The sequence below is a fragment of the Gambusia affinis genome, linkage group LG13, assembly GCF_019740435.1.
Source record: "Gambusia affinis linkage group LG13, SWU_Gaff_1.0, whole genome shotgun sequence".
NCBI classification, from domain to species: domain Eukaryota; kingdom Metazoa; phylum Chordata; class Actinopteri; order Cyprinodontiformes; family Poeciliidae; genus Gambusia; species Gambusia affinis.
In genome coordinates this window covers 20,489,238-20,504,121 of record NC_057880.1, presented here as the reverse complement: position 1 = coordinate 20,504,121, position 14,884 = coordinate 20,489,238, and the positions used below count along the sequence as shown (strand labels likewise).

The 14,884-nt window shown below is 36.0% G+C and overlaps 2 protein-coding genes across 3 annotated transcripts in view; one reads left to right on the top strand and one right to left on the bottom strand.

Moving 5' to 3' along the window:
- Window positions 1-412: 412 nt before the first annotated feature.
- Window positions 413-8,860, bottom strand: gpr137ba (G protein-coupled receptor 137Ba). 2 transcript variants are annotated; one of them, XM_044136935.1, is made up of 8 exons: window positions 8,083-8,860; window positions 4,621-4,670; window positions 4,462-4,534; window positions 4,312-4,353; window positions 3,573-3,719; window positions 2,711-2,839; window positions 1,323-1,444; window positions 413-1,239 (listed from the first exon to the last, which is right to left on the bottom strand). In XM_044136935.1, exons 1-8 carry the CDS (start codon window positions 8,443-8,445, stop codon window positions 1,125-1,127), a joined length of 1,041 nt encoding a protein of 346 aa, XP_043992870.1. In that variant the 5' UTR covers window positions 8,446-8,860; the 3' UTR covers window positions 413-1,124. The 2 variants fall into 2 exon arrangements, with proteins under 2 accessions (XP_043992870.1, XP_043992869.1); XM_044136934.1 differs by having other exon boundaries at window positions 418-1,239; window positions 4,312-4,534; window positions 8,083-8,857.
- nid1a (nidogen 1a) overlaps window positions 3,671-14,884 on the top strand; it is a 29,112-nt gene continuing 17,898 nt past the window's right edge. Inside the window, exon 1 of the mRNA XM_044136931.1 lies at window positions 3,671-3,759. The gene's annotated coding sequence lies outside the window, so the exon portion shown is untranslated. The remainder of the gene's footprint in view (window positions 3,760-14,884) is intronic.

The following is a 14,884-nucleotide window of genomic DNA, read 5'->3' as shown; positions in this document are numbered from 1 at the left end:
ATTACTCTTCCACTATGGCTGTTGAGCAAAAACACTGACTGCAGAAAAGTTAAAATTTCCAGATTTTTATTCCTTTCTAAAAATAAAGTGATTCTTTTATTGATTTCCATAATTTATACCTTTCTATCTTCAAATTGCTCCATCTCTCCCACCTTGTTTTGTGCCAAAGTTATTGATTTGGATTTAGAGGAAAGAAAATTTATTTTTCAATTTTCTTTTTGGTTTTAAGGTTTTTTTATTTATTAAATGTATGCATTATATGCATCTCTGATTTTTTTTTTTTTAAATAGCTTAAAAAGTGAAAAGACCAGCAGATAAATGAAATGTTCCCTTATTTAATGAAAGCAATAAATAAAAAAATGACCCATTTTCTAGACCGGTGTGTTTTAAAATTGAGTCTGGAAAATGGTAAAAATTAAAGGAAACAATTAAAATAAACTGTTGAACTTGTATCTATCGTAGAATAATTTGGGTCTAAAAACAACAACAAATCTGGTACAAATTTTAAAGCAGAGCTGGTTTAACTTGCCCATAAATTTAAAAAATGATCCAGTCCAAATTGGTACTTTTTGTTTTTGCACAAATGTCTGAAAATATTTAAGTAGAAATATATAGGAACTCTGGATTCTAAGAAAAACAAAATCATATTCTATTATAAATTCACTTTTACTTTTAAAACAAAGATTTTAAAGACCAATAAGTCGTCGCACCAATAGGGGAGCTGCTGTGCAAGTTGTGGATTCCATCTTGGAAAACCAAAGCCATGAAATATAATTAAAACATTTCTACAGTTTTTAACTTTTTTTAATATGAATTAAAAGAATCTTAATTATAAACATCCGTATGAAAACAAAAACATTCACATAGTACATTAAAATATTACAGTACAGCTTACAAAGGTTAGGAAATATATTAAGATGTAATCAACATGACCTAAATAATGAAAGAGTTTCAGGAATAGATCATAATCTGTACAAGGAGTGTGCAAAAGTACTGTCCCATTTCTGGGCTTTTATATACTGGCAATAAGAAGAGTCTGTCGTTTCCTCCAGCTCCTGAAGACCCTTGTGCCTCGGTCAGTAACAGACTGTGCAAAAATATACAGACGAGTCCTTGAACGCCCCTCAGTAATGGCTGAGCTCCTCCGGCGGGCGGGAGAAGTTGTAGCTGTCCTCGCTGCCGATGTAGGCGCTGATGCCGCTGTTCTGACTTCCCCACTCGTAGCTGTCCGCAGCCAGGCTAGACGGTGAGAAAGACGACATCCGTTAACATCGATCATCCCTGCAGAACCTCCTGAACAGCAGGAAATGAGAGGATTGTACCTGGCCTGGATGTTCTGAGGCATGACGCTCCACGCCAGGTCGTCGTCGCTGTCGTAGCGTCTCGGGTTGTCGAAGAAGTAAGCTCTGGACGAGAAGACGTGGCCAGGGAGGCCGGAGCTGCTCTGCAGGAGACGAAGACAGACCACAAGATGGCGGTAACTAACCACAGTTTACTAATATGTAAAGAAACATCAACTTTTAGCATTTTTTTCGTTCACTACTCTTTGGATTTTAGTAGTCCATGAGTTCTGTAACAATATTTCATCACAGTTCCCTCTTTTGATTCTAAGAATCATGTAATATTTTCTTATATGTGTATTATCACATTAGAGTTTATTTTATTCCCATGGTTCTTATGGGTTTTTTGTAGCAGCGTCTCCACTGTTGAACAGGTCCTGTCAGAAACGTTTTAATTCTTTGGTCCAGGAACAAAGAAAACACTAAAAATACGGCATCACAAAAAATTAGAACAAACTTTCACATATTTAACCTTTTTATACCCCTTATGACGGCTCATTGCACGCTAGAAAGCATTGAGCTGAAACTAATGATTATTTTAGTTATCGATTAATCCGTTAATCATAAATAAAAATAGGCACATTCTTAAGGTTTTTTTACCTGAGCCTTTTTATACAATGCTAGAAATATATTAAGAGATGCATTTAAACAATTCAGTTCTTTTTTTAAATAAGAAAATAATTTTGCCTAAAATTGAATATTATTTGTATACCACATATTAAGAAGCTTCAAAACAAACTTTCACATAATTAACCCCTTTTCTTAACCCCTTATGAATGTTCATAACTTGCTAGAAAGTAGAGAGCTGAAACTAAGGATTATTTTAGTTATCGATTAATTAGTTAAACTGAAGATTTATCAGTTAATCGGATAAATTAAAAAAAGGCATATTCTGCAAATTTATGATTTAAGCCCTTTTTGTTTTACAAAATTAAAAGGTGCATTTAAACAAATAATTTATTTTATAAATAAGACAATAATCAGCTAAAATTCAATAACACTAGCATTCATTTAGTGTACGATTGATTAATTGATTTAATCTGCAACTAAAGAAACACTGTAGACAAACTTGTTTAGCATCAATACAGTTTAGGGCTGATATATTTTTGGGTTAATAGATTAATAATTGAACAACAAAAGGTGCATAATAGGACATTTTTTTTTTCAGATTTTGGCTAAAAATATGCCCACAAATATAATCTATAAAATACTCTTAAGTAGGAGTTTTTAATCTTAAATGCAAAATGTACATAGTTTTTGTACAGTTTTGGCCTATTTGCTGCTCTGACAAATGTCATTTTCTCAATCCTTGCACCCCAATTAACGATTACACAATTTCTAAATTAGTTGCCTGGTTGTGGAGGTCTCACCCTGTCCAAGTTGGGTTTCCGAACCCTGAAGAAATACACAACAAGGGAAGTCGGTAGCAGCTCCCAAACAAACAGAATCACTCCGAAGACGACGTAGCCGGTGTCGCCCAGAGTCGACTGTAGATCTGCCTGAATAAAAAACAAAAGAAAGACGTTACAAACAGCAAAACAGATCCATCCATCGAATGTGAAAACTTATCTACGATGACGTATTAGGCCCATTTAGATAAATTTTTCTAGAAAAAACATGGAAATTTCTGACTTAAAAAGTCAAATTTACTTGGGAAAAAAAATCTTTTTAGATAAATCACATAAATCTGAGGAAAAAATGTGGCAAATTCTGTGTTTGGAGTCACAAATTTTCTAGAAAAGAAAAAGAAATTCTGAGATTTTTGGCTGAAATTTGCTCTTTTTCTTTATCTCCAGTACACCATCGTACTCGTCCCTGACTTTTCCTCAATGACTTGTGGGTAATTTTTAACTTTTATGCAATGTGGGGATGTAGGGGATTCTTCTGGTTTACATTTGTTTTCTTTTTAACTTTCAGTGTCAAGCAGGGCTTTTTTAAACAGGGAAATAAAAAAGTAGAAGAGAGGAAGGCCATTTTAAAAGCCTGTCTGAAAATGACTAATTACTTCCTGCCGTATCTAAATAATCTTTATCTTTTCATTTAGCAACGCTTGTAACTCCCAATAGAAGCACAATCTTCTCCAGTTTTTAGATGTTTAATCTTCAATCTTTATTGTTTAAGATATTTATGACACCCAAAGAAACCTGGTTATTCAAAGTAAACAAAGAAAATCATTGTTTGTGCCAACATCCTGAGCCTTTACTTTGAAATCCTACCCACAAGGTGATTTACCTGGTCCGACACGTTATACCAGTCGTAGTCAAACGAGTTGATGCTTTTGTTTGACAGCGCCAGGACGACCAGGTTGTAACAGGCCCTGGACGCGTACAGCAGGATGACAATGGCTCCTATAACAGTCACCTGGCACACCGACGTTCCCTGCACAACATCAGAGCAGCAGCCCGGAGTTTAAGACGAGGTAAAAACAAAACGACTCAAGCTGGGAGAAACATTCATGAAGAGCGAGCTGCAAAAACATTGCCCCAAAAGCAGGAAGCAGACTATATAGCAGGGCATTCTGGGTAAAAACAACCAAAACAAATGTGCAAATCTGGTGCCTGAGGGAGAGGTAGTGTTTTACCAAATGATAATAATTTTAAAAAAGTGATCATACTCCGTTTTTGTTAACGTTTGAGCTCATGTCTTCCTCAGAGGTTTTTGTCTAATTTCCTTCAGTGTTTCTTTGTGCAGCGCCCCCAAAGGCGAGGAGGTAAAAAGTGAACTGCAGCAGCTGAAAATGTAACAAATGTCGCAACTTTGGTCTAAAATCCAACCAAAACTACCAGACCATCAAGTGTGAAAAAAACCTTAAAAACCTCCAAACAGCTGAATTTATACATCCATCAAAATTCACATCTGTAACTAACAAACCGTGAAAACGCTCACAGGTTGAATGATTTTGTAAGGTCTCAAAGCTAAACAAGAACAAAAGAAGATAATTTTTTCTTTCTGATTCCTGGTTCAGTCTCACCTTGGACTCCAGGTAGATGTTGGCCAGGGACATCTTGGCAATCTTGTAAAGACACAAAGAGAGCGAGACGGCGCACAGGACAAAGAGCGTGTCGTTGATGGCAACTCTCACAAGCACAATGGTGTGAGCTTCTGCAGAGGACATCCTCACCAGCAGGGCACACGCTAAGTTCACGACTAAAAACACCAGGCTGATGAACAGGAAGAGGAGGTAGAGGGGCAGCCTGGCAGGAAAAGATCACAAACATTTTTATTATTCAGCCGCTAAAAACTGCAGCAAGGGAAATGAGAGGAAAAGGCCTGCTCTCACCTGTACCTCTGGAGCTCTGGGGCATATTTGGACTTTGCCTTAAAAACAACCTGTAAAAAAAAAAAATCAAGAAAAAAAAACATTTAATCATGCAAATATGTCAGGCCGTTTCACTTCTCCATTCCGGTTAACCAGGAACCTCGTGGTTGAAAATGGATGGATTTTATGTTTTTGGTGCACAATAGTTACTCAGCCCAGGACTGGAAACTCAAATGTGGCTTGCATCAACACAAGAGGATTATGCTAAAAATAAGCCTGAGGCAGAGGCTGGAGAAGGCAGTGGTTCGTATGTGGATTGCGTAAGCGGTTGAAGATATGATTCATTTCATTTCGGTGCAGATTCTGAATGCACCGAGCCTCCCACACTGAAGGCAGTAATAACTGGACTCCTTCCTCTAAAGTCACATGAATGATGGAGGGTGCCACATCGAGCACAAGCAGGTTTTGCAGCGTTTGTTTAAGCTAGGGTTACCTGCTCTCAGTGTTGATGCTTTGTACGCGTCCACATCCTGAGCGAAGTAAAACTGTAAAGCAACTGTACTTTCACAGGCGTCTTTTGTGATGCAGGTGTAAAATGCATTTCCTCTTTGCAGATTTTTTTGATTCTGCAAAGATTTTTCACATTTTAAAAGATAATCTGAGAAAACACGTTTATTTGTTAAATCATGAGAAGGTCTTAGTTATCCTAGATGAACCATGAATTTGCTTTAACTAGATATTTTTGTATAACGGATTTTGATCACTGCAAAGACACAAACCTTATCAAGGATTTAAGTTCAGTTTCTGGTGCAAATATATTAGAATATTTGAAACATTTTAATTCAAGTATTTGTGACCAATTAAATTTTTTTTTTTAAGTAATAGCTGCATTTTCTCTCTTCAGTGTAGCTATGGTAACACAACTATAAAACTACAAAGATTATTCTTTGGACTTTTACAAAAATAATATATAATAATAAATATTCCTTTAATTTTTTTTTATTTTAATGTAAAATGTTTTAAAATATTTTAAGATTTAGGTTTTAAAGTGTTCTAATTCTCAATAAGCACATTTTTAAATTCTAGATCTATATTATTATTAAAAATTCAACCATTTATATGAGGGCCCCTGTTGATCTGGGGACCTAAGCAGCTGCTTGGTTCGCTCATGCCTCGGGCCGGCTCTTAATCATTTTCCTACCCAATAATGATGAGAGTTAGCTTCGTCTGCCTGGTGATGCAGCAGTTCTGCAGGCAACATTGCTGGGATCGCCATCTTAATGAAACGACTCAACCTGACTAACTTGGACCAAAAGCATCACTGAAGACCTTTAATAATTACATTTAGGCATTTCAGTGTAGCTCCATCTCTATGCAGTATCGTCACATGCAACGCAAATGTTTTTCTGCAGCAGAACATAATGCTAATAAACACCCACAAAGGAGAAATTGGATTAAAAGGATGCAGAGACAGAAAACCACTGAAAAAACAGTAAGTAATTATCTGTTTGCCTTCTGTGATGTCATCAGAAAGACATGTGAGTGGAAATATTTTTGTTTTTTGAAAAGATTTTATCCTAATTAAATTACAATTACAAAAAAGAGAACATTAGGAAAACTAACCATGGCATCTTGTTCTACATCTAAACTGAGTTTAAGAGATTTTATTGAAATGTCTGGCTTGTGTCTTTAATATACAAGTAATTCAAAGGTTGTCAGGAGACTTAAATGACATGTTACACTGCTAAATCAGTTAGATATTGCTCAAGATGCAAAATGTAATTTCAGCTGCTAGTTCACATGAAGACAAAGATTCCCTTAAGCTACGACATGAAAAGACTTGTATTGAATGTCTTTAAATGTCAAGTTTTACCATCTAAACAACAGGAGTTCCTATCAACACCTGCAGACTACATTTCTTTAGTTTTGTTAGACAGACTCTGGGATCAGGTTTCCATTACTTCACATCTGCAAAAGTTCTGGATTTGACCTTTTGTTACAAAGTCCACTTCAGATTTTTACAAGTTTTTACACCCCTTGAACTACAAAATTCAATGATTGTTATTGACGTGATGGATCAAAACAAAGTAGCACATGACAGGAAAGTGGAAGCAAAATGATGCATGGCTTTCATAATGTTTGATAAGTTAAATATGAAAATGTGGCATGTTTTTGTCTGCAGCCCTCTTTACTTTGATAGTCCTAATCAAAATCCACCTGCTAAGGTGAGGAAAGGAGAGCAGTGAACTGAAAAGCAGCAGCAGAGGTTAAGCAATTAATCGCATGATAAATTAAAACAAGCTCAATAATGTCTAAGCTGTTGATAAGCATTTTTTTTAACAGATTTTATAATTAGTTTAATTTATTGTTTCTGGGATGTCTGGAAATTGAAATGTCTCCCAGTTCCAGTGTGAAGTGTTTATTACTCTTTGATGGGGGAAACTCACATTATCATTTATCGCAATAATTTCTGGGGCAGTAACGTTTATTATTTTGATAGCTCTGGATGTAACTCTGGAGGAACTGGAGAGATCCATACTAATAGCAAAAAAATACATAAAAAGTTCAGTTTGTAATCTGAGCAATGAAGAAGAAACAGCAAACATGAAGGTACTCTGGTCAGATGAGAATACAACCTGAACAAACCACTGTAGAACATGGTGGTGGCAGTATAATGCTGTGAAGACAAGCTAGTCAGAGATGACTGAAGCAAGGTTGGGCGATATAGACTAAAGGTTTTATCACAATACTTTGTGGTGCTATTATGATAGCAATAAAAGTAACAATAAAAAAATATTTACTTCTTTTTTAGGTAACTGTGCAGCTGTGACTGCATGATGTAGCAATAAACACATATAATGCTCTAGAAAAACACATCTATAACTAATGAGCTTCTTTAGAACACCAGTCACATAAAGAAGCTTGATTTATATCATTAAACTAAGAATAAATATATTAAATGTAACATTTAATATAATATATATATTAAAACATAATAAATTAGTTAAATTGAAGTATATATTAGATAAAAGTATAATAAATTAATTCACAATTAATTTATTATTTGTGAATAATAAATTCACAAATATAATATGTTATAATATTTATAACATATGTTATAAATGTTAGAATATTTTCTAATTTACTGGCATTTATTGATACCCTTATTAAACAAACATTGGAGGAACTAGTAAAAACGAGAATCCTGATAAGATAGATAGTTATGGAATGCAATTTGTCACAACGAGATAAATCTAAATTCTTGATACGAAATTTATCGTGATGAATGCTAAACGCCCACCCTCTAATGAGAAGATGAAGGAGATGGAAGAAAAGGGGCTATAAAAGACCAAACATCTCAACCTTTAGGGGAAATTTTCAGGGTGTGTGGATATTTATCACCACCGTACATCGCGGCTCAAGCACGCATCCTATCTACATGTCCTGCAGAGGCATTAATCGGGTCTGATCCTGGTTACTCACCTGTGCAAAGTAAAGGTTCATGAGGCTGAGCGTGAAGAACTGCAGGCAGACGGGGAAGCAGTAGAGCAGCCAGAAGGGAAAGGGACCCAGAGTGTTGGCCGTGACAAAGTTCCTGAAGTAGAAGGAGAAGAGCACGGTGCGCAGGGCCGACCACAGCAGGCACAGGAACAGGAACACAGTCTGGTAGCTGAAGCGCTTGTGTCGGTACCGCAGAACCAGCCAGAGCTGCACGTAGATGAAGATGAAGAGGAGCGAGTAGAAGACGGTGTAGACCACCGTCAGGCCCAGAGTCACAAAGGGGGGCACGGCCGGGCTCAGGGTGGGCAGAGGCAGGGGCTCCTTCTCCTCCGCCGGGGCCTCCATGATCAGCTCTCCCTGGCTCTCCGCAGGGAAGATGGAGCTGTTCGCAGCAGAGCCCTGCCTCTCAGGCTCCCAGGCCCGGGCCGAGGCGAGGCGAGGAGGCGCAGTCAAAGCACGGAGAACCAGGAAGACGGCAGGGCCGCTGTCAAACTCAGCGGGGAAGGAAACCGGTCTAACTTCCTGCAGAGGATCCAGAGGCAGCCGGAGAGACGGAGGCACATGACCAGAGATGATGAGCAGGACTGCGGCGGGTTTCCAGGACCAGTCCCCACCCCCTCCTCAGCCAGGGAGCGCATTACGTGACGTTACGCACCATCTGACGCACGCTTCTGTACCTTTAACCCTGTGATGGCGCTTCCCACCGCAGCTCTGATCCCGAGAGGGCAGATCAGGGCTCCTTTATGTATTTAATCTCGTTTTACAACCCTGCATGAAAATCAGACTGACTCATTGAGTATATGTGTTAAATAAAACAAATATATGGACAATAGTAAGGCTTTACACACAAAAAACTATTAAAATTTAAACGATAAAATCCGTGTATCAATTTTTTATGCAATTTATGTGTTGCAAGTTTAACAGCTAATAATATATTTCCTAAACAAAATGTTTACCTTCTAACTATTTTAGTTAGCGTCTGTAGCCCATTACCCTAGCTTTGCAGGCAGTCTGGACTTTCTCCCATTCACTTTGATTCACTCCGGTAGATTTTCTACCGGGCCAATCAGTGAACAGAAGGAGAAGTCGTGAATGATGTCGTCGTTTTCTGCTGTTTTGTCAGTGGTAGGGGAGGAGGGCGGGTTAACAAAGCCCTTCAATCCGTGTTGAACGCGCTTTCAAATATTGGTTTAACATTAGCAGCCATATTGTTTGGCTCGGTATTTCTCTCTTGGCAGTGGAGGATAGTTATTTACAACCCAGGCAATTTTCCATGATATTGAGATGCAGAGTAGTATTTAAATGTGCCGTATTATTTTAATTATTTGAAAGTAACATCAGCTGACAAACACTACATTTACAGTATATCTTTTATTTAATGTCAACAGCAGGATAAGGTTAACCAATTATTTACATATATGTATATTAATCTTATGTATTTACCGAAATTATTCAAATGTGGTTTAAATACTGATGCTATATACTTTGATTTTTCATATTTTCTTATTTTTGCATTATATTTTATCTTTTTTCTGTCAGTGTACTGCTGCTGGAAACTGAATATCCCAGAGGAACTTTCCCATAAAGTTTAATCTAAGATTTATTTATTTTATTTTCATTCATCACAATGTCCACATCACTTTTTGTGAAAGTATACAAGACTAGGATTATTAAAATCCTGAGGAACGTTTAGAACCAGATCAATACGCAAATTATCAAAAACCAAAAATGAACAAAGCACAAGAGAAGGCAGCAGTGATAGATTTATCAGTTTTTGATCCACCAGTGTGTGAATTATGATTGATCGTAGTGTAAAATACTTCGGAGTCCTCAGACGTGATAAACAATCGATCTCCCCATTTCTCTAGTAACATGAAGCGACAGCAACTTGAAGAAGAAACACAAGAAGTTTGAGAAATCCACAAAGTGGGGGAAGTGGCAACAACAGATTCCAAGAACGAGCACTGCAACCTTTTTCCAGAAGGTCGCAGTGCTACAAACAGCTAAGATATGTATGTTTGTCATCTTCAGGTGCTGGTTGCCTATTAAGACTGTGAAGGAAAGTGGTGGAAGTGTCAAGAAAAATACATTTTCTCATACAATAATATTGCCAAATGTGCAAAAAATCCATCAAATATGCGGTGCCATTTATAAAGTTATGCAGTAAAAAAATTAACAGCAATAATTAGACTTATTTAGCTTGTAATACACAAGAAATGTAGGTGTTCAGATGTGGATATAACATATTTACACCATGTCAAGAGTTACAAATGAAATATTAATTTCCCCAATTAAATATTTAGAGTACAAACTAAATATTTAGCTTTCATTGTAAATATTTAGTTTGGAAGCTAAATATTCACAAATAAATATTGAAATTCAATCTAAATATTTGGTTATCAAATGAATATTTATTTAGCTAAATAGTTTACTTACAAACTATTTTGTTTAGTCTATAAACTAAATATTTAGCTGGTGGATTAAATATTCATGCAACTCTGACATTTATAAATTTATGACTAATATGGTGACTTGGAAAAACACCCAATTTTTTTCTTTAAGACAAGCTAAATAAACCAAATTATTCAAGTTCATTTTTTGCTGTGTAACTTTACTATTTGTTATTCCATAAGAAAGGACAATAATAAAAGTTATTTATCAAATTATGAAGGGTTTTACTAAAAGTGGGACCTCAAATAAAATTCAACTCATAGAATTTGTGTCAGAGTTAAAATGTTTAAGGTCACTGTTTTTCTTCAACTCTGTCCAAGATTGCGTCATATTTGTTTTCCAGTGAAAAAAGGAAGTGCGATGTTATCAGAATGGCTTTTCTTTTCAGTCCCAGAGAGAACTGAAAGAACATCTTGTGTCACATTGACTGATTTCTATGTGCAACTTTGATGGGTTTCCCCTTTCATTCCGGCAACCAAATGTCACAGGGACAGACTTTGGTTTTTGACCCAAAGAAGAAGCAGCTTATCTCATGTGTGCACAACCCCCAGTCAGGTTGGTTTTTGTTTTGCTTTTTAGCAGCCGGGTCTTTGTGCTCTGTGACCGGGCATGTGAACACGAGGAAATGTAAAGATGAAGTTCACTCCAGCTCACCTTTAACTTTCCTAATGCACTAATTTGCCACAGAGGCCCCACCAAACAGGATGCTGTCAGCTGCAGTGCAAACCTCTTGGCTAGGTTTTAGATTGAAAAAAGTGTATGCAGTATTTAGAAATGAATGCACACACTTTTTGGCTTTTATTGTGTTTACCACAGTCAGGCTCTGGCCCTTTAAATTGTCGCTTCTGTAAAAAATAATCCAGTTTCCATTTAAGGGCACATCAGACAACAGTCTGCTGGTTCCCAGGCAACGCAGTGACGATCACTGATGACATCATCATATATATTTTAACATATAAACGTTATGAATGTTATCAGTTTGGAGCTGCTACAGGTGTGTTGTTGCTGTTTATTCTTGGCTGCACTGGCAGATACCACTCAGCTTTCACCATTTTAAAACAAGAATGAGGGGCATAAGTTTGAAAATATTGTTTCTGCTCCACAAACGCTCAAAATTATGGACTCAGGCTGAAATATACAAATATACACAGAAACCTTTTGATAAATTGTTTTTGGGAAGGTGCAGAGAAACTACGCTCTGTTGTATGCCCGTAGATTTAATTTATCTTCTTGGCAGAATTAGTGGAAAACTAGCAAAGGGGAGAGTTTGAAGACTGATTTATGTATGCGGATTTATTTTTTGTTTATTCTGGTTTGTTGTCTTTTCATCTGGTTGTTTTGTTTCTTGTAAAGGGTCTGAAATTATTATATATATTATTTAAACTGGAAGGACAGACCTGGTTTTAAATAATGACCTAAACATTTTAAATATAAGTGAGGGTGACATTATTGCAAAAATATTAGCACTAGCCATCTGTGTCATTATCCTCAACCTATAGGTTCTCTGCATCTTTTTTTATTACGCACATTTTTGGAAAAGTGATCTGATTTTCCTATTCCTGCATGGTATTTTCTGTTATGGTCTTGTACAGTATATCATTATTACTATTAATATTATTTTTAATGTATTGCACACTGGAAACTTTTTGTGTGAAATTTGATATCTGTTACTGTTGTTACACCTAAATGCCCATGTTTCTATCCTATTCTATTCTATTTTATACTTCAATATTTAGATGTTAAGCTGAGAACAGGTTGAAGAATTTGGAGGTAGTTTTCATTTAATTAAATATATATAGAAATGTAAGGAACTATATTTCTATTATTTCTGTTTTAGAGAAAATACTTGATAGAATAAAGCCTGTGCACCCAATTCTTTTTAAAATCACTAAAATTGTTGGTTGAATAAGAAATACTTGTATAAAAGTGTCATTAAAACCCATAATTAGTATTATATTCACGACTGCTTATGAATCTCTGATTTATCTCTTCTGCTGTAGGAAATGTTTTCTTTTGCCCTGACTTGTCAGAAACTACCAGATTTGATTCCCAGTACGACCAGAAGGTGGCGCCATCGGACTGTACTTAATTCTTAATGTGCATTAACGTTAAGCAACGTTAATGCACATTAACGTTGCTTAACTGCTTTAAAAATTGGCTTTGTGATATTTTACAATTTAGCTTATTGTAATTTACAGTTATTGAACCTAACAGAAAATAAAAAACGCTCTTTAGCCGTTTTTTCCAAACTTAAAGAAAAAAAAAGCACAAAAATAAATAATAAATTTCCTGTTTTTATGGCTAGATTTGGCTATACTCATTATGAAGCTCCAAATCTTCGTAATGAAATCTTACAATTCGTGTAGTTTTGTCTTTAAAATATCAAGCAGTTTTTAAAGCAAGAATAAAACTGCTATCCAATCTGTGGCATGCTATTTTTAAATAATTAATCTCAGATAACTGGACTAATCTTACAACACAATTCCAGCTTAATTAAAGCTTAATTATCACTAAATGCTGACTTGTTCCAGTCAAGTAGAAGTTGCTATTTTTCAAGTAAAAAAAAACAACAACAACAAAAAAAAACATCTTAATTTGACTGGAAAAGCTTCCATTAATTTTAAAGAGACATTTAAATTGCTTAAGTTTTTGAACCACTCTTTTGCATTGAAAAAAGAAAAAACAAAATGAAACTTCCCCGAATGTCAGTGGGCATAATGGTTACCATGGATACCAAATGCCATAACAATAGGCCCAACCGATTCTCAATTAGACGGGCCAAAGTGCTGGATGGATGACTGATCATCTGTTGCGGGTCAGAGACTCTTCCAGACCGAAACCTGTCCTCATTATCCCAGCTGGGGCTGACTGTGACAGCCGCTGCAGCACAAACCGAGTCATTACTGCATGCTGCTTTGCTTTACGTTGCTGCTGTTTACATAACATTTCAGCAAACTAAACTAAACTTGGAGCTCTTTTTGTGATTACTGGTCCACGTTCTGACAATCTACTGGCCTGAGTCCAGCGTTGTCCCTCCAGAGCGGCCCACTCTGTGGCCCCTGGCTGTATAATAACAGTGTCATCATCCAAATAAACCAACTCTCAGAGTTATGGCAACACTGCATGGAAGGTTTAAGATTTCCTTTAAATGAAAGGATGAGAAGATGAACTCTTCTCCTCTCAGGTTTTTATCATCAACAAAGAATTCTAAGTAGTTTAACTGTAAGCCAAAGCACATAAAAAACTGTGCACAGTTCTACCGGAGTGAATCAGAGTACTCTGTGCACAGAGTAACATATTTTGAGTGCTTACTTTAGTGATTTTTGACTATTCTGGCGTTCAGTGGATGAAAATCCAAGTTAGAATATTAATAAAAAAGGGATTTTTACTTCACAGCTTCTGGAATTAACGCTTGGTTGTGAGGGTTTTTTTTTTTAAAGAATTAGTGAGCCTTTAAACAACTTGTGATAACCCAGTGATGATGTTATGGATTTGTAAGGTCCCTAAAATAATGAACTAATGAACTAAGTCATTTTTTGCCCGAAGGGATTTTTTAAATTATTATTATTTTTGGCTGAAACATCTTTTGGAAAGAAAGAGATTGTGATTTCTTTGCCAAAATCATTTTGGCAAAAACATTTAATGTTACCTCTTCATTTGACATCATGGAAAAAAAATAAAAAGAAAGTCAGGTAAAATGTTAAAACTTGTTTATTGTTTTGTATCATTTCCAAAGACTAAGATTAAATAAACAATATGAACACCATGAAGAAGTCCAGCAGTTATATTGTTTGGTAGATGCAGTAATGCATATTTTGGTATAGTCTAGCCTGTCACAGCTTTTTATGTGGCCCTCCAGACGCCAAATTACATAGATTTGACCCGCCGGTTTTCCGCGATTAAGAGATCGCAAATATTCTCGCCAACAGATTAACAGATCCCTACTCCGGCTAATACAAGGCTTCAGTTATACTAACTCCCACCTGTAGTTGGCACTGTTTCTAACTTTTACAATATTTTGCCGCAGGCTTTCTTAATCACATTTACTGTCATACATTCACGCAAATATTTGTAAATTTCTTGTAAATATTTCTAAATTAGCATAATAAATTTGTGATTTTGATTGCAATAAATAAATAAATACAAAAACAATCAAAAAAATGAAATTCCTAAAGATACTGATCAATGTGAAAAGATTATCAATAATGCAAAGACAACTATTTATTATTATTTTAAAGTTTAATGGTGTTATCAATAGATTCTGACACAACCGGCTCTTGAGAACATTTAAGATAAAACCGGATCTAGAACATCTGTTTCTTCTGAATATCAC

Coding starts and splice junctions, on each gene's coding strand:
- gpr137ba (XM_044136934.1), bottom strand. CDS start 8,445: ATGGAGGCCCCGGCGGAGGAGAAGGAGCCCCTGCCTCTGCCCACCCTG. Junction 3,720..4,311: donor ACATCTACCTGGAGTCCAAG/GTGAGACTGAAC, acceptor GATGTTGTGCAG/GGAACGTCGGTGTGCCAGGT. Junction 1,445..2,710: donor GGAAACCCAACTTGGACAGG/GTGAGACCTCCA, acceptor CGTCTCCTGCAG/AGCAGCTCCGGCCTCCCTGG.